Genomic DNA, 24,003 nt, shown 5'->3' with positions numbered 1-24,003 from the left:
CAAAGAAAAACTACGGGGCTAAACTACGTGTTTGGCGACGTGCCACACCCGGCCAATTTTTAGGCAGGGAGTTAGTACTTTTCTGTCGTGGTAGTACTTTTGAGCTATCCTGGCTAGTACCAGTAGTTTTGTTGAAGTGGCAACCCTGACAACGGGCCTTACTGCTATTTTTGCTAAAGAAACTGAAACAAGTATCTATCATAAAATATACGCCTAGCACAAGTTTTTATAATTTAAACAAAGAAAAACCCAAGAACATGGCATTATACTACAAAGTTAAAGTACATCCAGTTGTTTTAATGCAAATCGTTGACTCCTATGAGAGAAGAGCCTTGGACAACCAAAGGATTATTGGAACACTGCTAGGTAGGCTAGCCTCTACAGACTAGACCAGTAATTTCCTTGGTCTAGGTTAGGCTTTTGAGACTTTGAAATCTTAGGTCAGAAATTTTCTTTTGGTACCAGTTTACATTCAGGCCTACTCAGGAGGGAACATTTTACAATTCTGAAAACAACTTTAAAGGCTTGAAAAAACTTACTTAGCCTATGCTACACCATATCATTCCTAGAAGTGCTTCACTTTAATTTTCTGCAAGAAGGAGCAGTATTAGGGCTCCCAGAACTGGGGCAAAAAATTTTGGCCCTGATCAGTTTGAAACTTCCTGAAATCAGGGCACTAAGTTTTATTTTTTCAGATTTGCTTTGGTTTACAGGGTATCAGGGTAAAGAAATAGAGAATGCATTGAAGACTGAGGCTGTAGAAAAAACATTGCATTGATTTGTGACACCCAAATTGGACCCAAATTTATGCTATCTCTGAATAATTAGTGGTAGGCTATGCTAAATTTGGGGCAGTTTATATCAGGCATACTGACCTACATATATGGTGAACATACCACTTTATGCCTTTTTTCAGGCTCTTTCTGAATAAAGCCTAACAATGACTACTTAGAAATTCCATTTTAAGTCCATTACAGGCACTCAAATATCATAAGTTTTTCTCTTATTTTTGGCCAAATAGAAGGAATAAAAACAACAATTCTTACTTCATTAAACACAGATTAATTATAGTTGGTACATTTCAACTGCAGCTCTGCTATACCCCCCCCCCCCCTCTTTGTGCAAATATAGGCTATAGACTAGCCAATTTATACATTTCTTGTGTGTTCTCTGGGTCTTGATTTTTGTCACAGTTGATTCAATTTACAAGTAAACCAGTTTGAACAAGAGTGATGTTAACAGAATTCTATAAGTAGTATCTAAAATAAAAGAAAAAGGTGCCATCTTTGAGGGTTTGTAAAGGATTTAAAATTGAATTTCAAGTAAAGCAATTATTATATTTGGAAAGAACATAAAGAAGGCATCAAGTGGAATGTTAATCTTATTTGTAGGTCAGTAACATAAACTGTTCCAAGTTTACTCAACTAGCAACCTGCTATGCCAAGCAGGCCTGAGAGAGGAAAACTATTTTAAAAAAATAGAATTTATTGATTTGTTAAACCCCATAACAAGCCCAAAATTGTATTTCCCTCATAGATGTATTACTTTCATAGTAAGTAAATTAAACCAAGGGGGCCTTGATGAGAATAGTAAATCTGAGGCAAATGGGGTTACATTGACTCTTAGCATAGAATATTTTGGTACAATCCCATTTTATGGACCTCTAAAAAGTCAAGTTTCGTTGATGCTAATGAAATAAAGCAAAATAGGATGAATATATAATAGTTTAGAAACAAATTTGGGCTATATATTTGCACATTAGGAGGGAGGGTAAAGCATTGCATATATTGAACACGTAACCTAACCTAGGTACCTTTTTCCCCATCTAAACTCCAAAAAACCACAGTTTAATATTGTATACACTCGCTTCACTTTAATTTTCTGCAAGAAGGAGAAGTATTAGGGCTCCCAGAACTGGGCCAAAAATTTTTGGCCCCAATCAGTTTGAAACTTCCTGAAATCAGGGCAATAAGTTTTATTTTTTCAGATTTGCTTTGGTTTACAGGGCATCAGGGTAAAGAAATAGAGAACGCATTGAAGACTGAGGCTGTAGAAAAAACATTGCATTGATTTGTGACACCCAAATTGGACCCAAATTTATGCTATCTCTGAATAATTAGTGGTAGGCTATGCTAAATTTGGGGCAGTTTATATCAGGCATACTGACCTACATATATGGTTACCATACCACTTTATGCCTTTTTTTCAGGCTCTTTCTGAATAAAGCCTAACAATGACTTTACTTGGAAATTCCATTTTAAGTCCATTACAGGCACTCAAATATGATAAGTTTTTCTCTTCTTTTTGGCAAAAAAAAAAGGAATAAAAACAACAATTCTTACTTCATTAAACACAGATTAATTATAGTTGGTACATTGCAACTGCAGCTCTGCTATACCCCCTCCCCCCTCTTTGTGCAAATATAGGCTATAGGCTAGCCAATTTATACATTTCTTGTGTGTTCTCTGGGTCTTGATTTTTGTCACAGTTGATTCAATTTACAGGCAAACCAGTTTGAACAAGAGTGATGTTAACAGCATTCTATAAGTAGTATCTAAAATAAAAGAAAAAGGTGCCATCTTTGAGGGTTTGTAAAGGATTTAAAATTGAATTTCAAGTAAAGCAATTATTATATTTGGAAAGAACATAAAGAAGGCATCAAGTGGAATGTTAATCTTATTTGTAGGTCAGTAACATAAACTGTTCCAAGTTTACTCAACTAGCAACCTGCTATGCCAAGCAGGCCTGAGAGAGGAAAACTATTTAAAAAAAATAGAATGTATTGATCTGTTAAACCCCATAACAAGCCCAAAATTGTATTTCCCTCATAGATGTATAACTTTCAGAGTAAGTAAATTAAACCAAGGGGGCCTTGATGAGAATGGTAAATCTGAGGCAAATGGGGTTACATTGACTCTTAGCATAGAATTTTTTGGTACAATCCCATTTTATGGGCCTCTCTAAAAAGTCAAGTTTGATGCTAATGAAGTAAAACAAAATAGGATGAATATATAACAGTTTAGAAACAAATTTGGGCTACAGTGATTAAGCAAAGAGGCCCATAAAATGGATTGTACTATATTTTTTTTTCTGCTATAAAGTTTCAGGCCATATTGACATCTCAGTTAAAATTTTAGGTCCTTATAACCTCATTTAAGACTATAAATTAAGGAAATAAATACAATTAAGACAACATAATATAACTTTTTAAAATAAATTGGGCTTAAATGCATTTGTTTAAAAAAAGAAAGATTTGCTGCAAAATATAACATAAACAAATTCTTCTAATAAAGTGGTGAATTAAGATATGTGTATATTCTTCAGATTATAAAGCCATGGCTGTCACAGGAGGGTATAGACATACAAGGCTGTACCTGGGTGGGGGGGGTTAACCCCCCTCCCCCCGCAAAAAAAAATGTTTGTCTGACTTGTAAAAATATAGCAAAGATGGATATTAACAAATTTTTATGCATTTTTTTATGTTTTTTTGTGTAACTCCCCCCCCCAAGAAAAAAAAATCTTTGGTATGGCCTGGTGGACATCATCACACTCCAAAAGCAGGTGAGACTGTAGAGGGGCATGAAGACCTAGCAATATCTCAATAGCATCAGGAATAAACTGATCCAGTGAGATCTCAAGTCAAAGGGTCAATGCAGGTAAGCTGCACGTAGCTACCATGCGGCAGGATGCTAGAGCAGTGTACAAACACTTGTAAGACCTCTCTGGCCAGTATGAAATATGCAATAGAAAATGCATTTTATGGGGATAGGGTTCTCTTTGAAGACATAGTGTCCAACCTTTCAAGTTTGACCAAACACTTTTTGTGTCTGCTGAATACAACTCCTCTCTCTCTGTCTGTAGCAACTCCTGGGTGGAAATTTGAAGTGCAGTGAAGAAATTGAAATACTGTGAAACTTATGGTATCTGTGGAACTACTCAAAAGAGGGGTGGCACTATGCCACTATTGCTCCAAATGCTATTCACTACAATATAGGACTTGGAGATTTTCATAAAAGACCAGCATAAGGGGTGTTTCTACTGCTGTAAAAGAGAAAAGGTTCCAAGAAGGAGTGCTCTAACCTTTGATGAATAACACTTCTCTCAGGACAGGGCAAGCTCTTTTCTATGGTGCTGTTGCATCAATGTTTTGAACATGCAGAGTAGAGTAGGCTTGTTTTATGCCTTGCAAATCTATGACAGAACAGATATTCATAGTAAGGCAAATCATTGAGAAGGTAAATGAGTTTTGCCAGCAGGCTTTTATTGCTTATATTGATTTCAAGGCGGCATTCAACTTAGTGGATTGAAGTTCCCTGTGGAATATGCTTTCAAATACTGGCCTGTTATCAAAATATGTACACCTAGTCAGGGTAGGGCATCTAGAGACTAAGAACTGTGTCCAAGTAAATGGTGTATGCAGTATGTTCTTTTGAATAAGAATATGAGTCTACCAAGATTGGTCATTTGCTTCTGAACTGTTCAATTGCATTATAAACTGGGTTATGACATGCACAACCTAGAAGCTGAGCTTTGAACTAAAGCCCTGGGACATAGTTGTCACTGATTGTGACTTTGCTGATGATATGACACTGGTTGCCAACTCCGTCACAGCTATCAAACTATCCATTAACTGGAAGAAGACAAAGTCATGGTAGTGCAGCCAAAGTCTGACACTGGCAGATCAAATTACTCAATCACCAGAAACCAAATTCAAGTAGTTGACCCACTTGTTCAGACATCTTCTATGGATGTGTGCCAACACTCAGGCTCAGATTTTTTATGACTTTGACTCAATCAGTAGTGACTATAAACATACAAGAGGAAATATCAAGTTCTAGTGGAATGACTGTCTCTGGAAATTCTGGGACCAGGCTGGACTTTAACTGTCATATTCAGAAGCACTTGATGCTGACTGTCCCATGTGGAGAAGGCTGGCATAGCTCTCAATGCCACCTTGGCATGAGGTTTGAGTAAGTAGCCTAAGTAATACCCAAAGGTATTTGCAGAATTGGGGCCAGGGAGGCTTCAGCACTGTCAAAGACAAAAAGTGCATGGATTTTCTATTTATATGACTAGTAATCTCCCTACCCATCTAGTCTAAATCCCATAGTAAAGCTATTATTTAAAATTTATTCAAGAAATTATGGTTTGTCAAGGGGTTTTGATTAAATCTTCAAATTTTGTCCAAAATTGAAATTGTAATTCAACATTTTTATTCTTAAGTTGAAAAGCCAAGAAAAAACCTTTACAAATCTTCCTAATATTAATCAAGAAGAAAACTATGCCAGTTAAAATCAAACTGTAATGAATTTTTAAAACCTTTTCCAAAAAGAGAGTTTTTCCAAGGACATATAGCATAATTCAAAAAATAAAAATATAACAGTTAACACTTAAATTACCAAGGATAGTGAAAATTAAGTCTGATTGGTTTAGGGGAAACTTGCACAGCCATATATAACTTAAAAAATTAGATGTTCAATTTTTCAATGAAAAGGGCCTCTGTTTGCAGCTATGCAGTTTTTGGTAGTTGAAGACACCAAATTAAAATAAAGTACATTGCTAAAAAAGCAGCTACAATAAGCCGGAGAAACACAGCACCAAAGTTCTTGTAGGTGTAACTTTTCTTTGAAGGTGTAGTTGTCTTAAGGAATCAACAAATTGTTGATGTTTGAATCCTATGAAGAAAAATAGCTCAACATATAATATAGCTCATATAACAACATATAACATATAACAACATAGCTCAACATATAACACTACTAAAATTGTGGTAAAAAACAAAAAGATATTAAAAAACCCAAAAAAACATCATAATTTTGAACACCCAAAATAAAAACTTTAGAAGTTCTATTTTTAGGTATGAATGGATGTAAGATGGCTTCACTTGGTGAAACATGCTTTTGTTTGATGTCTTTGGCCTTTAAAACAAATAGAAATTATATCATCAATGAAACCCAAAATGACCAGAAATTAAAATGAATAATCACAAGAACCATAAATATAACAGGCCCTGCCATAGATGGATAAATGAATCCAAAATGAATAAAAAACAAAATTAAATAATCAAGTTAGTCTTGAAACAAGCAGAAATTACCCCAAGGGTCAGTCCATATGAAGTCAACACATTGTTTGTGCTTACAATCTCATCCTCCCATAACATTATGAAACTTTATGCATATTGTAGGCTGTGAAATTCGTTTATTTGCAAAGTTTCAGATTTTTTTTCTCATATATCTTTTGAGATTTGAACTAGTAAGATTAAAAAAAACATAGGGTACACATTTCTACCATTAAAAAGAATATCTCAGCTCTTGATTAATACAGAGACATGGAATGTGTCTCAAATTGAAGTTTTTTTTAAACAAATTTTGAAATTTTTGAACAAAAAAGTTTTATTAAAATGCAACCTTAAAAAGATCTATTTAAAAAAAAAATATGTAAGTTGTTGATGGGAGTGATCTTAAAACACATGCAAAATTTCAACTTGGCCATCTGAGTAGTTCTTTAGTTATTACCAAATAAGTACAAGTATGTAGCCTAGATTTTTGTTTTTCATGCCTGAAAAAGCTGAATAAAGTTCTTAACAGTATATGAAATTTCAATGATAAGTATTTCAGCATTTATACCCAAGAGTTACACATTTTTGTTTTTATAGAAAATGTAATTTGGGGTAGGGGGATGTATTTCCCCTGACCCCCCCCCCCCCCCATGGTAATCAGAAGCACAAAGATGAATACAACCATCTCTAGTTTTAAAATGAATCAGACAATACTATAGCATGCATGCATTATTTCACTTTAAAAGGAGAAGCTAGGCTTGTTCTTCTGGTTTAGCTGATATTCCACAAGAACATTACTTCACATTAGAGTTGGTGATATCCTCACTCTTTTGCTTTGATGAAATTTTCAACTATTTTAATAGAACATGCAGTTTCATAAGGAAAACATGTTAGTTACCTTAATGAGGACATGCTAAGCTTTTTCCTCTTGTTTAACTGGTGTTTCAAAACACATTATTTTATCTTAAAGGATTTACTAGGGTTGTTCCTCTGAATCACTGATTTTTACGAATTAAGCCTCTCTTTCCTCCCTTTCTCTTGCCCCCGCCCTTTCTTTCTTTCTCTCTCTCTTTCTCTCTCTCTCTCTCTCTCTCTCTCTCTCTCTCTCTCTCTCTCTCTCTCCTGTTATGTATTTTATCCAGTTGCCATAATATAATGTCTTTGTTCTTCCAGAGTAAATTTATTTTTTAGGTACCATTGACAAGGATGTTGTAGAAGTTACTTCTTGTTTCCATGTACCACATAGTGAAAGTGAAGATCAGGTAAATTTTTATCAATTTTGCTTTTTACAAATTACAAAGTTGGTCTCCTAAGTCTTTGCTTTGAATTACTGTTATTCATGCTTATTATTAATTAAATACATGATGAGTTTTTGTGTGAAAGTAAGACCAATTTAAAAATCTCTGACTGATATAAATTAAACTAGTTAATACCCTTCCCCTTCTAGACCCTGCTGTTTTGACTGAAGTTTGCCATTTTTCACAAGGCTATAATAATGTCTCTGGTCATTTAGGTGTATTTGCTTCACACAGCAGAATTATCAGTTCAGTTGCTTTGAAAGATGTAGAACAATGAAGCACCTGCAATTAAAAGTCACCTATGTAAGTAGACACCGGCGCCGCGCCGATGAAGGAAAACCGGCAGCGGCGGGGCCAAAAAAAGCGTGCCGCGCCACTGGTAAGATGTTGGCGGCGCGCAGCGATCAATGTTGACCGCAAACATTAATGTTTTCATCAGTCTTTCTCAAATCACAGCTTAAATTTACAGCAGATTCGAGCCTATTCATGAGTTCAAAAATTCACAAGTTGCTGGCTGGAAACTGGTCTTCTTCGTTATTCATCAAGAGAAGTAGAAATCTGGTAGAAACGAAATGGCTGTGGCTTTTCAGAACTCTTGCATAACGAGTAGTTGAAGTATCTATTAGCTATGTATTCTTAACATAAATAATTTTCAAAATTAGTAGTTTTTTTTCATCAAGCATTACTGCATACAAAACTACAAATATCGTATCTCAAAATTCGTCAGTTATCTGGGTAAAAACTTTGAATATAACTTTGAACTTAGAAGCTTAATTTTTTTCATAATGCCCTTTGCCTTTATCTGTTTTGTCACCTTTAAAAAGTTGAAATGGGCGACTTTGATATTGATTGTTTTTTCTTTTTGCTCTTTTGGATTCCTAAAAAGTCTTCTTGTATTAAAAAATGGTTTTTAATAACAATTTAAAAAAAAACATTTTAAAGTTTTTTTTGGATTCTTTATAGAATATATCTAATGTAGGCTAAGGCTGAACTGCTGCTTTTTTATTGTTTTTAGCTGCTCTTTTGGATTTTATTAATTTTTTTTTTGGGGATTCATTCCAAATTATAAACTGATAAATACCAAATATCAGTCAAATTATAAACTGCATCTAAAAGGAGTAAATTTATCAAATTGAAAAATACATGATGAACACTTCACATGAGAACGCTTCAATTACAATGAAACAAAAAACGCTTAATGGTTTTATTTGGTATGAAGAAAAATTAAGTCCCAGCTATTTTCTTAGGTAAAAAATGAAAAGTTCATCCGTTTTAAATGTAATTAAATGAAATAACATGCAGACTGAAGTAGCTCCAGGAAGATGTTAAGATTTTCATCCTAGTTCGTCGCTTTTAATCCAAGCAAAATGTTAGGACACTTAGTATCAGTTATTGAGTTTAAGCTTTGATTTCCAAATGCTCACAAGAATTACCAAATTTATGAAAGTCGCAACAATAAGTCACCTGTGGTCAAAATACACAAAGACTCCTCTTTGATCCCCACCCAGGCTCATAGCTTCTGCTATGGTCATTTCCATGGAAATCTCCAAAGAGTTTCTTTTTAAAATAGCTATGCTTTTCTTCAAAGTTTTGAAAAAAGTGTTATAATATTCCAAATGTTACATTTGTTGTATTTGTGCATATTTTTGGTAATCATTTGTGGGGTGATCAAATTTTTTAAACCACTGTAGATACGTAAAACGTTGCAACATCTAGTACCCTGAGGTCATAAGACTGTTAAAGACTCCTCCTTGAACCTCCCAAATTGAAAGCTTTTATTATGACCTGGCCTTTTAATGTAACTTGGGCACTGGACCAAGGGCGCCTTTGTCACTCTAGCGCAACGTTAGGTGGGGTGTCAATATTGCTCTTGTCACACCAATTCGTTTTAGTGTGAATCTGCCTGGTACTTATGAATGAATGTTTTCAAAGTAAACCCGTTTCATCAATAAGAAAAAAAACGGGTTGGACGCATATGTCCCTTTCACTTTGGATGATAAAATCATGCAAGTGCTGTATCAAGTATAACTAACTAAAATATTTTTAATTATTGTCAACTTTTTGTCATCCCTGCTTTCAATAAAAAAAAAAAAAAATCAAGGTAATATCCCTTAAATATTAAAACACCCTATGCCCCCCCCCCCTTTGGAAACCATCTTGTTAGGATACTGTCTCTGCTTTAAATAAAAAAAATAATTAACTTATTGGCACCCCTGCTTTCAAAAACAAAAAATCGAGGCATTATCATTTAAATATGATAGCTCACTACCCCCCCCTTCTGGATATCACCTTGATAGGATGCCTTTTTGGGATCCCTTTTTAACTTTTTGGGGTCCCTGCTTTCAATAAAAAAAAAAATTCAAGCTCTGGATACCACCTTGATAGGATACTGTCTCAGCTTTCATTAAAAAAAAAATTTACTTAATAATTAACTAGGTCACTCTATGGTTCAAACAAACACGCAAAATAACGTTAAACAGATTAGTGTTCCTTGAAAAAAAATTGAGGGTATGAGTAAAGGGGTACAAAGATGACAAAAAAAATGTCGAAATTTTTCAGATATACCTCAAATTATTGGAAAACTGAGTCATAGATTCGCCATAGCATTCAATAAGATCCAAAGAATCTAATCAAAAGGGAGCACACACAAAAGCCAAATTAGGCCAGTAGCCTATGAGAAATCGCAAAGTACCCAAGACAATGAACAAGTCCTAATCGGGGGCCCTGGGTCTATCACTATATTTCAATGGTTTCCCGGGGAATTTGATATCATTTTCTTCTGTCTCTACGTTAAATGAAAAAAATAATTTTCTTTTTTGTATCCCTGCTTTCAATAAAATAAAAAGGGGTATTATCATTTAAAAATAATAGCCACCTATTCCCCCCCCCCTATATGCAATATTTTAAAATTTATTTATGAATAATATTTATGGGGTAACTTCCAGTTTAATATATAATACTCCAACCAGTTTTATAGCTTATTCTATGGCTAAATTTCGTCACACTAGAGGTTTTTTTTTTGAAGGGGGGGGGGTAGAAATTTTTAAGAAATAATATTGTATTTTCTATCAGTCATTCAACAATTGAGTATTAAAAATTAAGAAAATCTTATCTAAAAATAGCCAAAAAAAAAAAATCTGCAAACTTACCATTCAGCTGTAGAAACAATCTGTCGGCTGTCAATTTGAAAATCCAACTGAAGTCTGAAGCTGTATAGTAGTAAATGCGTTCTATTCAACTTGAAAATAAAATTCTTGACTATGAATGATGTAAGAAATAGCGATTTGGGAAACTGCATTAGAAATGATTTAAACTCATTTCATAAAGACAATACTTTTTTTTGTCAACATATGAAGAACTGTGTATATTATAATATTTGCAATTGCATATTGCATCTGTCTGGTTTTTATGCAAAGTAACAAAAGAGACGAAAATTAATGAACAAGAGAGAATTGAAGAATTATGGTATGCAAAGTAATATTTGGCAGGGAAAGTCACTGTGGATAAATCAATAGGGGTGATTGCGTGATCTTCGGGGATTCGGGAACCAAACTTTTTTTTCGGGGTGACGCATAGATTTTTGGGGAAATACCCGAAAATTCGGGGATAGTGCAAGCCCTGCTTGATTTCTAATCAGGGAAATCGAAATACTAAACCACACAAGAAGGAAAAGCTCCGACTTTGCGGTTGACACAATAAAGAATTGCCGCAAAATTAATTTAAAGTCAACCAAACGCCGCCGCCTCTGCTGGCAGCGGCGTTACGACACTTCGGCGGCGTTCGACCGGGCCTCTCGTCGGCGGCGTTCGGTCGATCCACCGGCGCGGCGCCGGGGTCTATACGTATGTTCCATTTTAATGATCAACAATAGAGCATAATTTATGTTTTAGGGTACAGACCAGACAGATTGAGAAGGGGCTGCAGCCTCCCCTTTATTAGGATAAATTCCATTCTTTTTTAGTTTTAACATCAATCTTTACTTCCATGCCAGATTTGTTTTTTATTTATTTTCTATCTGATTTTAGTTTGCATATAATAAGGGGCTACACTATTGATTGTGAAATTAGCCAATGTACTAAACCGTAAAAAAAAACATGGTCTGGAAGCCTGTCCCTAGGAGCTAACAGTCCAATAAGGCTTTGTGATGTCTTAAGTTGAATGCTTACCATCTATGACATTTGTCCCAGTTAGAGTGAAAATCATCACTCTACTCTATGCCACTACAAGATAGTGGAAAACAGAAGTTATTGAGATGTGATCTCTTTTTTTTGCATAAAAAAGGTAATATGGGCAAAACCAATTAAAAATGGGATTGAAATGACATAATAACTGAATTCAGGATTTTGCAATATTTCAAGGGGGAGAGCTCTCTGTATGATTTTGATCCTTGAGCCACTTCCCCTCATTTGACATTTCAGTATACAAATATAGCATTGAGGGCTTCATCATTCAAAATCCACGAAAGCTGGGTGGGGTCCTGTATAAGTTTTGAGGGCTTCCTTTGGTGTGCAGCTTAGCGAGGTGTTCTTCTTGATCTTCCAGGTTTCACTGTTGAGTCATCACTAGGCGCATTTTTGTGGCATGATTAAATTTTTTATATACCTTTGGATGATGAAGTAAACTTTTGATTTGTACTTTTTTTTATTCTCTTTTTTCGATTTCATCAGGGAAGGATGTAAGTCCATTTGAAAGGCAGTGTATAAAGGTTGGGGAACTTGTACCTCTTATTTTGCAACAGACATTCTCTGTTCTAGGAGGATTCCCGAGTGGATTTTCGAGTTTTTTGTTGGTCAGATGATTAGATTTAACTTCTGCTTGGTCCACCTACCTTATATTGCCTTCTCCCAACCTAGTCTTGAATTTTATACACAAGACTTTTCTACAATAAGATTGCAGCGTATGGCCCCTCCGCTCACATTCTTAATGCGTACTCTTAATATATTCCTTCAAATAAAGTGGGGTCAAGTATGTCCCCCCCCCCCTACAGCTTGATCTAAAAAACTCATAACATGTTGGAAAATTTGGAGGTTTAACTCTACTTTTTCTTACTGAGAGTGGGTTCAGTCACTTTTTTCCTTTTTCTCTAAAATTCTTTAATTTCTTAATTCTAACAACTCTCATTAGTACAATTGGACCTTATACAAGCTATGCATTATAAAACAACATAATGAGGTTTTTGTACGGGAATTTGCTTTATAAATTCCAGTTTTACAAGTCTGTCTACTATTGACTATTGACAATATATAGAACAGTTCAGGGCAAGGAACAGTAAGTAGAAAGATACTTCTACTTGCTGTTCCTTGTCCCAAGCTCTTTTATATATTTATAGAAGCATGCAGATCCTCTTCTTTGTTGGTCAGAGGTGCATTCTCTATCCCTAAAGGTGCATTAGTTTATATGTGTCCAGCTGGTAGATGTAGAGGCATGGGTTAAAAGCACAAAAAGTACATTGTTAGGCCACAATTTTTCATGCTGGATGTTCTTTGGTGGTCAGATTTGCCCCCCCCCCTTCCTTTCTTTTGTAGCTACAAGGAAGAAGAGGTGGTATCATAGGGTGTTTTCTGGTGAGGGACAAGCAAAACCGGCAATATTAGGAAGCTTTAGTTAGAAAATTTGAGAATGCTGTTAAGTGCATGTCATTAGGTAAAAAAAAAGTGGACTAGCAGTATACAAGGTCTAAGTGTTTAGAACCCAGATGCCATGAGGGATCCCATAAAAAGAGGATTATTTTGTGAAGTTCACAAGGCAACTACTTGTTTCATACTTGCAGGTGTCCCTGGAGATGGAGTTTGCCAAAGGAATGCATGAGCTACATAAGAAAGTTAACTCAAGTGAAGTAATTGTTGGCTGGTGGGCCACTGGACGTGAAGTGAAGTCCCAGTCAACCCCTATTCATGAATATTATGCCCTCCAATGTTCAAACCCTATTCATTTGGTTGTGGATACAAGCTTGACACGTGACAGAATGGATATTGAAGCTTTTGCAAGGTATTTTTCTCACAGTGGTTTTGAAATAGTGCTTCTACTTATTGATTTTATTTTATTTCCTGACTGTATTGGTGGTATTGGTTTTAGTGATCGTTTTTACCATTAGCTGATCTTCTATTCATTTCTTTTGTTCTTTAAATCGCTCAAAACACCGGTTCTTAATACTAAGTGCAGTAATGGAACTGCCATTGTCGAAAACCCCTTAAACCAGTGACTGACAATCCCTCACCTTGTAAAATAAGAAAAATCCCTTTTTGTATGGAAAGCTTTTTGTTCTTTCTGCCAGAACTAGCGGGCTACTGGATAGTTGTAGAAAGGTGCTCATTTGATAGCCACAGCTCATGTCTACATGCTTTTTATAAATTCGCCTTGATAACTCCATTGTCAAGTGACATATGTAATTAAAATTGGCACTAATGGAGTGTAAAGGCTGGGAAGTACGACAAGAGTACCATTGTAATATCCATGATCATGATATCCATGTAATATCCTTAATTGTAGGATTGTAGTTCCTCCCGTACACTCCCCCTCCCATCCCCTTAGTAAGAGAAAACTAAAAAACATGTTTTGAAAAGAATCTGCACACTTTAAAAATTTTACTTGTTAATTTTTATTTCCCCTAAAATTGTCTCTACCTTCATTTTAAAAGGTTTCTTTTTCTAAAACCCATAAAAATATTTTAAGGAATTCAAGATAGAATTTATACTAGAAAATTGAGGACGCTGAATCGATTGATCTAATCTCCTTTTCACTATCTCTTTTGTTCTTGAGATACAAGCTATATTGATGCTTTCAATTCTTCAAAAAAGTATTTTATTCTTTTCTCTTGGCCATAAAAGCTAAAATTAAATAGATTTCATTTCGTTGTGTTTTAGAGGCCTGAATAAACATTGCTTGTATGAATAACTGGTCGCTGGTAATGATCAAAAACACAATTCCTTTTAAATTACTTCACCCATCATGAAATCTACGCCATCTGCTATGAAAGGGAACAATTTCAGCTGGAATAATTTGTGAATGTAGAACAATAATCTACTTTGGATTTTTAGTTTTGGTTATTGAAATAAATACTATTTCCAGTAGATTGAACTCAGCTCTTTCAGTAAATAGTCTTTTCATTATTCTAGTTTTTTATTGCATTTCTTTATTGATTTTTAATGAGATTGTGCAAATTAATTTTTGGACAAGAATTTGGCCTAGATAACTTATCTGGTTGGTTTCAGGGATTACGATGCCATTTTAGTGTTACTTTTTCATGAACAGCGTCACGCTTAGGGCGGAATTGAATCATATTGGATTTGGTATGTGCAGTTGATAAACATGAATTTGGGAGAATTTCTTAAACAGAAAAAGTGAAATGTGTAGCTTTGACTGATCAGTCTTAAAGGTATTTCCTGTTGTCCATAACACTAAGTCATCAGCAAATTTAATGGTTATGTGATTGAGGCTCATGTCCCTGAGGGAAAGTGAGCAGTTTCGGCAACTCAGCATTTTTAAGCTCATTTTTGGGCCTACGCCACAAAATAATAATACCCAGGCCTACTCCCGTCGCTTTGTGAGTGCCCGTGTAGCATATAAATCTCCGTAATAATGCAACACATGTATTTTTCGCGGTATGTATTCCATGCATTCGTTTTCCCGAGAGCTTTGTACAGAATGGGTAGTTGTAAAATTTGAGAGGTAGTTAACATTCCAATTGATATCTATTGGCTGAAATTGAGCCTTCCAGAATTCAACCAGACTAAATTTACTTTTGTAATTTCTGGGGTTTTAGTGCAAAAGCACTCGGTCGGCTCTTATATTCTACCTGTGAAAGGATAACCCCCCCTCCCCCCCCCCCAAAAAAAAAAACACTAAACGATTTCTTTATGTCATTGACTTTTTTTAAGCCGTTTTATCTAAATCAAAAATGTTATATAGCCAATGTTCTTCACGATGTAATGAGCAGTCCATTAAAATTATGATCAAAATTATCTGTCCTCCTCTTTGATCAGATTGACTCTTGAACTGTTCAGTTTTGGATGATACTTGATTAAGAATATTATTTCTCTATTCACATTTTGAATGTTGTATATGAAATCCCAGTTGGAGCTGACAAAACTAAATTAATTGCTTGTTGCCGAGTAAAGAGCAAAGATTGTTTGGAGTTTTAAAGAAGCTAGAAACGAGAAGCAAAAGTCTATCCGATACATATTTTCATTTGGAGGGGAATTAAGTTCAATTGGCAACCTAGCCATCTTTCACTTTTTATTCTCTTATTTTTTTCACAAACTGCTTGACCAGGTCCTTACAAAAAAAGAAAACAAATTACAACAGTATGAACGCACAAGTAGCCTACATAAGTAAACTTAAAAACCTGAACATTTTTTCCGTGCCTTGAACAAGGTTTCCAACTTGCACACTTTTCGTGTGAAATGCACTCTTTTTTACCTCAGAGGGGATGCTGAAGAGTGAATAGCACTCTTTGGGTGGCAGTTTTCATTTTTTTTTTTTTTTTTTTTTTTTTAAGGTCAGTAGTTGGCATATTCGTCAAAAGAGCATTTACCCAAGGAACAGTGTTGCCAACTTGCACATTTTGTGTGAAATACGTCGGGGGGGGGGGGGCACAGAAGAGATGCGCAATTTTTTTACTTGCACCCTTTTTGAGCAAAAATCACTCTTTTTTGGCCTTTATTTGCACTCTTTCTAGACGTCGGCAGTTGGCAACCCTAGCCTTGACTTGTGCGTTAAAAGTAATTAGTTAACTTCTTGATTTTTAGCTGATGATTTGTTTTGTGGACTTGGGTGATTTTGTACCTGACGGGTTTTACTGTCTCAAATGTTTTTTGCTTTTGTTTCAGGTGCTTTATTTTGAAGTATGTTTAATACATTATAGGCTATCTTTATATTCATTTATTTTTCATAATAGTAACAAATTTTGCTTCTTTGAAGAATTTCACTGATATAATTAATTTACTTTAGACCAATGTAAAAAAAAAATAGATTTTAGATATTTTTTTCTCTATTTTTCTTTTCTCTTTCTCTCTTTTTCTTCTTTATTTCTTCATCTTTTAGTGTTCCTGTTGGAGTTGTTGGAAAAACAATGGGTCTCATGTTTACAAAAATTCCTGTGGACATTGCCTGTACTAATGCTGAAACGGTTGGACGTAAGTAATAATACTTATGATGTGAAAAAAAACAGATAAATTGAGATAATAAGACTAAAGAGGGAATAAGAAAATACAATAACCATTTGGCTGGCAAAGGAATATTTAAACACGATAAGCAGAAAATTTTTGCTAGAAAAGTTAATTGAAGTTGTAGAACTTACGATGCGAAAAACGGTGATGTAAATTATACAAGATAAAATACATAATATAGTAAATATAGTAATATTATAATATCACAAATAAACAATATAGTATAGTAGATTATTTAAATATTTAGTTACATAAAGGAAATAATTATGTAATACTTCAATAAGACAGTGGAAAAATAGCAAAAAAAAAGTTTTTCCACTAGTAATGGTGAAAATCTGAATATATCCTAATTGTATGGTGATAATTGTTATATTGGACTTTGTTAAAATGTTTTTTTATATTGTTTTGTTTTTATCTTTTCCATTGTAGGTATTGTTTAATTTAGTTTGATCTGTTTTGTCTATTTTCATTTTTATTTCATTTGATTGAAATTTCCGGGTGTTAAACCGAAATATTCGGACTTGTTTTATGATTAGTGCAATTATTTATATATATCCGTATTTAGTATTTTTTTTTTTTTCGGACTTTTATTATGATAGGTGTAAAAAAGGATTTTTTGTTGTTTCCCCATTGTCTTATTGAATTAGTATACCCGTTGTTTCTATATTTTCGTTTTATTTTAATTCTAAACCAAAGGTCTAAGAAACTATTGGTCTTCTTTGTACTTAAAAAGTACTTAGAATATTGCAATATACTACAAAAGCCAAAATAAATAATACAGGAATGTTTCACTTAAATTACCACTGTTTTAATGAAACTACAAGTGGCAATAAAAGTGTAAACTGTATATAAAATTCCTCATGCAAGTTATAATTCTTACTGTTATGCTACCAGTTAATCGTCATAACTTTGAATAAGTACATAATGTTTTGATATAAATAACAAAAATTGCTATATTGCTATGAAATTTTTTTTTTTACTTTTTTACGAGTCCGAAAAAACTTTCGGGGGGGGGGGGGCGGGGGGTCAAACGGGATACCCCCCCCCACCCCGGGATACGGCTCTGGTTACGTCTTGTTTTTTTTTTTTTGACAAATTTAATTTGTAATAGGTTTTAGAACTTGTCTTGAATTTTTTAATTGAATGTCTGAAATACTGTCTTAATGAAAGTAGTTAATTTTCAGTGGTAGCGCTTGAAGCAACAAAGCATACTCAACGAAGACAGGCCATTCAACCTGAACTGCTGACTGTTGCTGAATCAGTTAATGGGCTTCTAGCAAAGTCAAATGCTGCTCTACAGGTGAGTTCTAGTGTTGCTATTATAATTGCTGCAGATTCAGTTGTGGACTTTCTGGATGCAGTTCATGGGCTTCTAATAAAGTCAAATGATCCTATGTAGGTGATTTCTAGTATTGTTATTATATTTGCTGCAGATTCAGTTGGGGACTGTTGCTGAGTCGGTTAGTAGGCTTTTAGCAAAGTATAGGCTTCTAGTTCAAGTTCTTTAACAACCAATAAAAAAAATTCCATAAAACTGTCAAATTAATTACCCACAGTGAGGTTAACTCGTGTATGGGTTGTACACTCAACAATAAATAAATAACACTATCTCCAAATACCGGAATAAAAAGATGGCCCTTCGACACTTGGTATAAAAGTTTAAAAAAATTAAAAATAATCAAATAAATATAAAATACAATGAGGAGCCTCCGCCCCATAATTAATAGTTACTAAATGAATGATTCTTTAAACTAATTTGTTAACCTAACTCTACAGATAAGTTTTATTATTTCTATTTTAATTATTTGTAGGCTATTTTTCAATTCAATATTTGAATATAATCATATTTGAAATCATAATCAGAGGTGACAACACTAAAACTGTTGGTAGTTACCAATTAAAGTGTGAAAAATAGCCTTCAGTTTTAAAGAAGTTAAAGGAAGTTTCTTCCAACACATATATTTTCATTTGGACAGAAAAGATGTTTAGATGGCAGCCTGGTCACAAATATATTGTTTGTATTAAATAGTATATAGTTTAATTGGTTGTAATCTGGTTGTTTAAAACAGCAGGTTTAATTGGTTCTAATCTGATTGTTTAAAACAGCAAGTATAATTGGTTGGAATCTGGTTGTTTAAAACAACAAGCTTAATTGGTTTTAATCTGGTTGTGTAAAACAGCAAATTTAATTGATTGTAATCTGGTCGTTTAAAACAGCAAGTTTAATTGGTTGTAATCTGGTTGTTTAAAACAGCAAGTTTAATTCGTTGTAATCTGGTTGTTTAAAACAGCAAGTTTAATTGGTGGTAATCAGGTTGTTTAAAACATCAAGTTTAATTCGTTGTAATCTGGTTGTTTAGAATAACAAGTTTAATTGGTTGTAATCTGGTCGTTTAAAATAGCAAGTTTAATTGGTGGTAATCAGGTTGTTTAAAACATAAAGTTTAATTCGTTGTAATCTGGTTGTTTAGAATAACAAGTTTAATTCGTTGTAATCTGGTTGTTTAGAATAACAAGTTTAATTGGTTGTAATCTGGTCGTTTAAAATAGCAAGTTTAATTGGTGGTAATCAGGTTGTTTAAAACATCAAGTTTAATTCGTTGTAATATGATTGTTTAAAAAAGCAAGTTTAATTCGTTGTAAATTGTTGTCTGTAAACGGTCCATTTTTTTTCTTTTGTTGCTGAAAAAAGAAATTAGTAAAGTGCAAGATTGCTAGCAATGCTTGACTGTATAAAATTAAAACGCTTTTTATAGCATACGCACAAAAATCATAAAAGAAAGGAAAACTTGCTGTTTCCTTTTAAAAACTACAGTGAAACTAAGTTGCTCGTACATACCACATATTTTACTTTCACATCGGGTAATTTTTTTTAACTTAAAAATAAGAAAAAAATAAGACAACTACATTTTAAGCAACAATGTAAAAATCAAACAAAATCGACACTTATATTTTTATATAGCTATAGAGGTTTATATAGTTAGAAGGCCTAAAAAAGAACAGGAAGCACTTCCAAGCAATAATACCTTATCAATACCAGGGTTGCCAACGTGGTACATTTGGGAATTTTTTCGTACAATACAAATTTTCCGGTGTATTTTTGTTTTATTTGCTCCTTTCTATCTCGGATATCTGTTCAAGCTGTAGTTTATCGAAATTTTTCTTCTTGTTTTGGCAAATTTTTAACCTGCTGTTCAAATGGTACAAGTTAATCTCTTGTGGTACAATTTTAGTCGAAAAACTTGTACATTTTAACTCAAAACGTTGACAACACTGCTCAATACGCTGTTTGATATGATGTTTTAAATATGACACATATATGTATCGGAATATAAATGTATAGTAAAAAATCAGCAGTCTATTTATGCAAAATTATACATTGGTCTAGTGGTGTACAAGAATATGGTGTTTTATTAGTTGAACTAAGGTCAAAGACTTCCAAATAAATCTATTGTTTCTATTGAATGGACTAGAAAAAATTATAAAAGTATGTTGACTCTTTAAATTGATATTTTTAACTACTTGATAAGTCAGTGCCCGTGCGTGCTAGCGCAGACATTGTAAAGAGGGATATGTCTCCTATGTGTTATTCATTTCCTTAGTTTGTATTTTTTTGGTTCCAAAACCATACATCACAAATTAATAAGCTGTATTTTTGTTTTACATAGGACCACATAAAATCTCAAAAAATCGAATCACACATGCTTTTTTAAACTCTATAAAATGAACAAAATCCAATAATAAAACTTGTGAATCGGAAGGAAGTGTATTTTATATTGTGAATCGGAAGTATATTGTGATAAGTGTATTGTGAATCGGAAGGAAGTTTATTATTAGCCATTTGACTATTGGTTGTCAAATCACGAATACTGTTAGCAATGCAGCCTATAATAATAATATATAAGTTGGTACTGCTTGGAAGTGATTCTTAAACTATCTGTTTTGTTTACATGGTTAGCAAAGTTTCATCAGATAGTGTTTGAGCGAAGCCGATACATTTTTTATGAAAAGTTTTTGAAATATTGACCAATATTGAATATTCATCAATATTGACCAAAATCCGCATTGACCAATATTGACCATATTGAAATGGTCTGAAAGCCCCTTATTAAAGCCTAATAAGTATCTGACATCCTGATTTAGAAGAAGTAACGCGTCAAACTTGTTTTTAATTTTTTCAGTTTGTCGATGAAGCGATGAAAAGTCATCCCGACCCAGCACTTGGACGTCACCTGTTAAGACTTGTTAACTCTATACCCAAAATGAATTCTGATAGTTTTGATACTTTACAAAATGATAATATCAAGGTAAGAGTTCCGTGTTTCTCTGAGATTGAAGTTTATTGGTATCGATAGAGGGGGGGGGGCTCCCCGATTTTTTTTCTCCCTCCCACCCTAGATTCTGAAAAATACCTATTTGAGGGTATTTTCGTTGAAACATGTCTTTTTGTCGTATTGTTTATGAAAATTGAAATAAACGACAAATTTGCCCCCCTCCCCTAGATTTTTAGGAGTACATTCCCCCGCCCCCTAAATTTTCTTGAATTGACGCCACTGGCAAAGTCGGCTGTTACCCGTCTTGGTTTGCTATTAGTATTTTTTCTGCTGTCTATTTGTGGCTTTTCTGGATTATGTATTGTTTATTTATACTATTTTGAGTCAAAAGTTAAATTCTGAGCACTTAAAAGCGAAAAATCAAAAGTTGCAAATCGTGGCTTAGTCAATTTCCTGGAATATTGCTAAATTCAGAGTATCTAAAAAGTGAAAAATTGAAAACTTATTGATTTTGAGTGGTTTCCCTCGCCTTTTTAGCCGGTGGTAACAGTGGAAAAAATTATGAATTTGGAGCTTGAGAAATCTTATATATTTTGTCCGGAAATTTGGTGCTTATACAATAATATAACAGAAGAAAAAAGCAAAGCCTGACAATATTTGTTGTATAAAATAAAACGCCATTTCTGACATAATTTTTATCACTGACATTAAAAGTCATCTACCAATAACGAAAAATACCTGATTCCAGCAATGTTTAGGTCGATTCCAGAAACTAGTGTGACGTTTATAATATAAGTTTGGAATATTTTGAGGTAATACTAGTTTTTTTAAATATGTAGCTGTGCATATTTTGGCAAATCATTTATATACGGGTTTTAAATGATGCTCGTCAGTACATTCTGTCTCTGAGGCACTCATTCTGCTGTTCTTTGCAGCTAAAGAAGAATAAATATTCTTCTTTAGAAGAATTAAAAGGGAGATATCAGAAAATTGGAATGCCTTGGGCGATATTATTAGGGGAAAACTTTATTTTTAAATATATAATAATATATATTTGGGTGAATGGTTCATTTAAAGTTTTAGAATAACCGTTAGCAGAACTTTCTGTCACTCGTACTCCTCTTTTTTTTTAAGCTAAAAATGGAGAAATCAAGAACTCTAAGGGGAATTCCAAAAATGTGGAAGCTTTGGAGGATATTAATTAGGATAAAACTCCTTCAGTGAAGAATACGAATTTCTTTTCATAAGAAATCGTATTGCAGCTTAAGTCGAATTGAACAAATTCTATTCGTGTGTCGTACTGTTCTTTGAGAGAAACATTTAAAGAATCCTTTCGTACTTTAATTATTTTAAATTTTTTTTTTTTTTTAGTTTTTTTTTTATAAATGTGCTCATGTTTACTAGTTACTTTAAGGGTTGTATTTTGAACGTTCAATTGAATCATCAGCCCAGATATCTAAATTAAAATATCTTAGATTTATTACTATTATAGAGGCACCATAGTAGAGGAATAAAGAATAGAATAATCTATTTTAAATGTTATTAAACAATGTGTTTAATGTACGCCATTTCATAATCAAGCTCATTCTTTAAAAAAAATGGAACGGAAATTATTGTCCCATCTAATAGTAGTGCTCAGGGACAACACTTGGACATTTTGTTTTACCTTTTTTATTTTTTTGCAGCTTTTACTTGTTTAGTTTTTACTGTGCAGTTTCTTTTTAATTGACTTCCTCAATTTAGATATTTCACTTGTAGAACTGTGAAATCATTCCTGCACAACACACGGCTTATGCACTACACATGCTACTGCACATACCATTTACTATGTGAGTGCAAAACCTTTTGTGAAGATTTTGATGAATACATAAATAAAAAGAATAAAAGATACATTTGAGGATGTATTCTATATTTCACAAGGGAAGAAACTGAGACGTAAATACAAATACTTTTGATAGGCCTCACATTCTTGTCATCCGTGTTGAAGGAGATGACCTGGGATGGGCTTGTAAACGAAACCATTTCTATTTTACAAATTTAATAGTATAATATTGTTGTGAATTGCATTTCGTGCGAACTATTTTCCTAGAATTATAATTTGCTTTGGAAGTATTCAGTTAAACTAGTTAAGCTAATTATGTTAAGCTAATTATTATTAATTCAGTACAGGATTCAAAAAATGAATTTTAATAAAAAAAAATACTTTGCCTTATTGTTCTAATATATATTTCTTTACTTCCAGGACCTGCTGGCAATCATGTACTTAGCTCAGCTAACCAAGTCACAGCTCAACATAAACGAAAAACTTGCCATGATTTCCATGCAAACATAGTTTTTATATATATTGGGCTTGGAAATAAACAGTAAAAGCAAACTTATCTCCTTTTTCTAATTTTAATTGTTTTTAAACTTGAGTTTGATTTTGTTTGGCTATCTACATTGAAATATTGGGTATGTTTTCCAAAACTGACACAGGCTAAACATAAAGCCTCCTTCGGAAGGCCGCAAAGCTGTTTCGAAATGTTGACGCACTTGTTAACTGCACATACCCTGCTTGGATTACGGAATTCCTGAGATTTTTCCCACGATCTCTAAATTACATTCTGAGCTTTGTATTTTAGGAAACGCATATGTATAAAAAATTACTCAGAAAAAGTAGATAATGAAAACATAATATTTTTACCCTTTGGTAGCTCAGTGGATTTATGCTCTTCTTGGTAATACGGGGCCCGGGGTTCGATTCCCGCTGCCGCAAGGTTGAGCGACAGGGCTGCTACCTGCCCCTGTAAAAAAAAAAACAGGGACTGAATCGTTGATTCGACCCCCAACGCTCCGTCAATGAACTTGGAGGATATTTAAGATTTTTTTACATAATATATCTTATAATATTTGTCCCACTGGTAATTTGGCCCTTTTTAAAAAGGGATAACGAATTGAACTTTTTTGCAGTGAGTTCTCTTTTATTCAACTTAAAAAGGGCACTCGAACTAGAAATTTTCCTTTGATGGGTAAACATCTGCTATTTTTAACCCCTAGGTTTATACAATCATTATTTGGAAAGAAAGAAATCTTGCATCTCCGTGAAGATCAAAACAAAGTTACATGTTTACAATTCTTTCTTCTTTTTTGAAGAAAAATGCATTGATATTTTTCAAGGCCGTATCCAGGGGGGGTAGGGGGTTTGAATCCCCCCCCCCGAAATGTTT

General features: G+C 33.8%; 1 protein-coding gene across 1 annotated transcript; it reads left to right on the top strand.

Moving 5' to 3' along the window:
- The first annotated feature begins 173 nt into the window (after positions 1-173).
- LOC148951039 (eukaryotic translation initiation factor 3 subunit F-1-like) lies at positions 174-23,167 on the top strand. The gene is made up of 7 exons (XM_089090578.1): positions 174-366; positions 7,250-7,320; positions 13,127-13,344; positions 16,399-16,490; positions 17,708-17,823; positions 20,705-20,830; positions 23,040-23,167. Exons 1-7 carry the CDS (start codon positions 258-260, stop codon positions 23,127-23,129), a joined length of 822 nt encoding a protein of 273 aa, XP_088946704.1. The 5' UTR covers positions 174-257; the 3' UTR covers positions 23,130-23,167.
- The last annotated feature ends 836 nt before the right edge of the window (positions 23,168-24,003 follow it).

This window comes from Artemia sp. Qi Xiang Cuo, chromosome 6 (assembly GCF_049724085.1).
Source record: "Artemia sp. Qi Xiang Cuo chromosome 6, ASM4972408v1, whole genome shotgun sequence".
NCBI lineage: Eukaryota > Metazoa > Arthropoda > Branchiopoda > Anostraca > Artemiidae > Artemia > Artemia sp. Qi Xiang Cuo.
Note: the sequence above shows the minus strand (reverse complement) of the source record. Positions and strands in the feature narration are given on the sequence as shown.

Excerpts from the sequence above, each read along its gene's own strand:
- LOC148951039 (XM_089090578.1), top strand. The coding sequence starts at position 258 with ATGGCATTATACTACAAAGTTAAAGTACATCCAGTTGTTTTAATGCAA. Across the intron at positions 367-7,249 it reads GATTATTGGAACACTGCTAG|GTACCATTGACAAGGATGTT; the intron begins GTAGGCTAGCCT and ends TTTATTTTTTAG. Across the intron at positions 16,491-17,707 it reads TAATGCTGAAACGGTTGGAC|TGGTAGCGCTTGAAGCAACA; the intron begins GTAAGTAATAAT and ends GTTAATTTTCAG.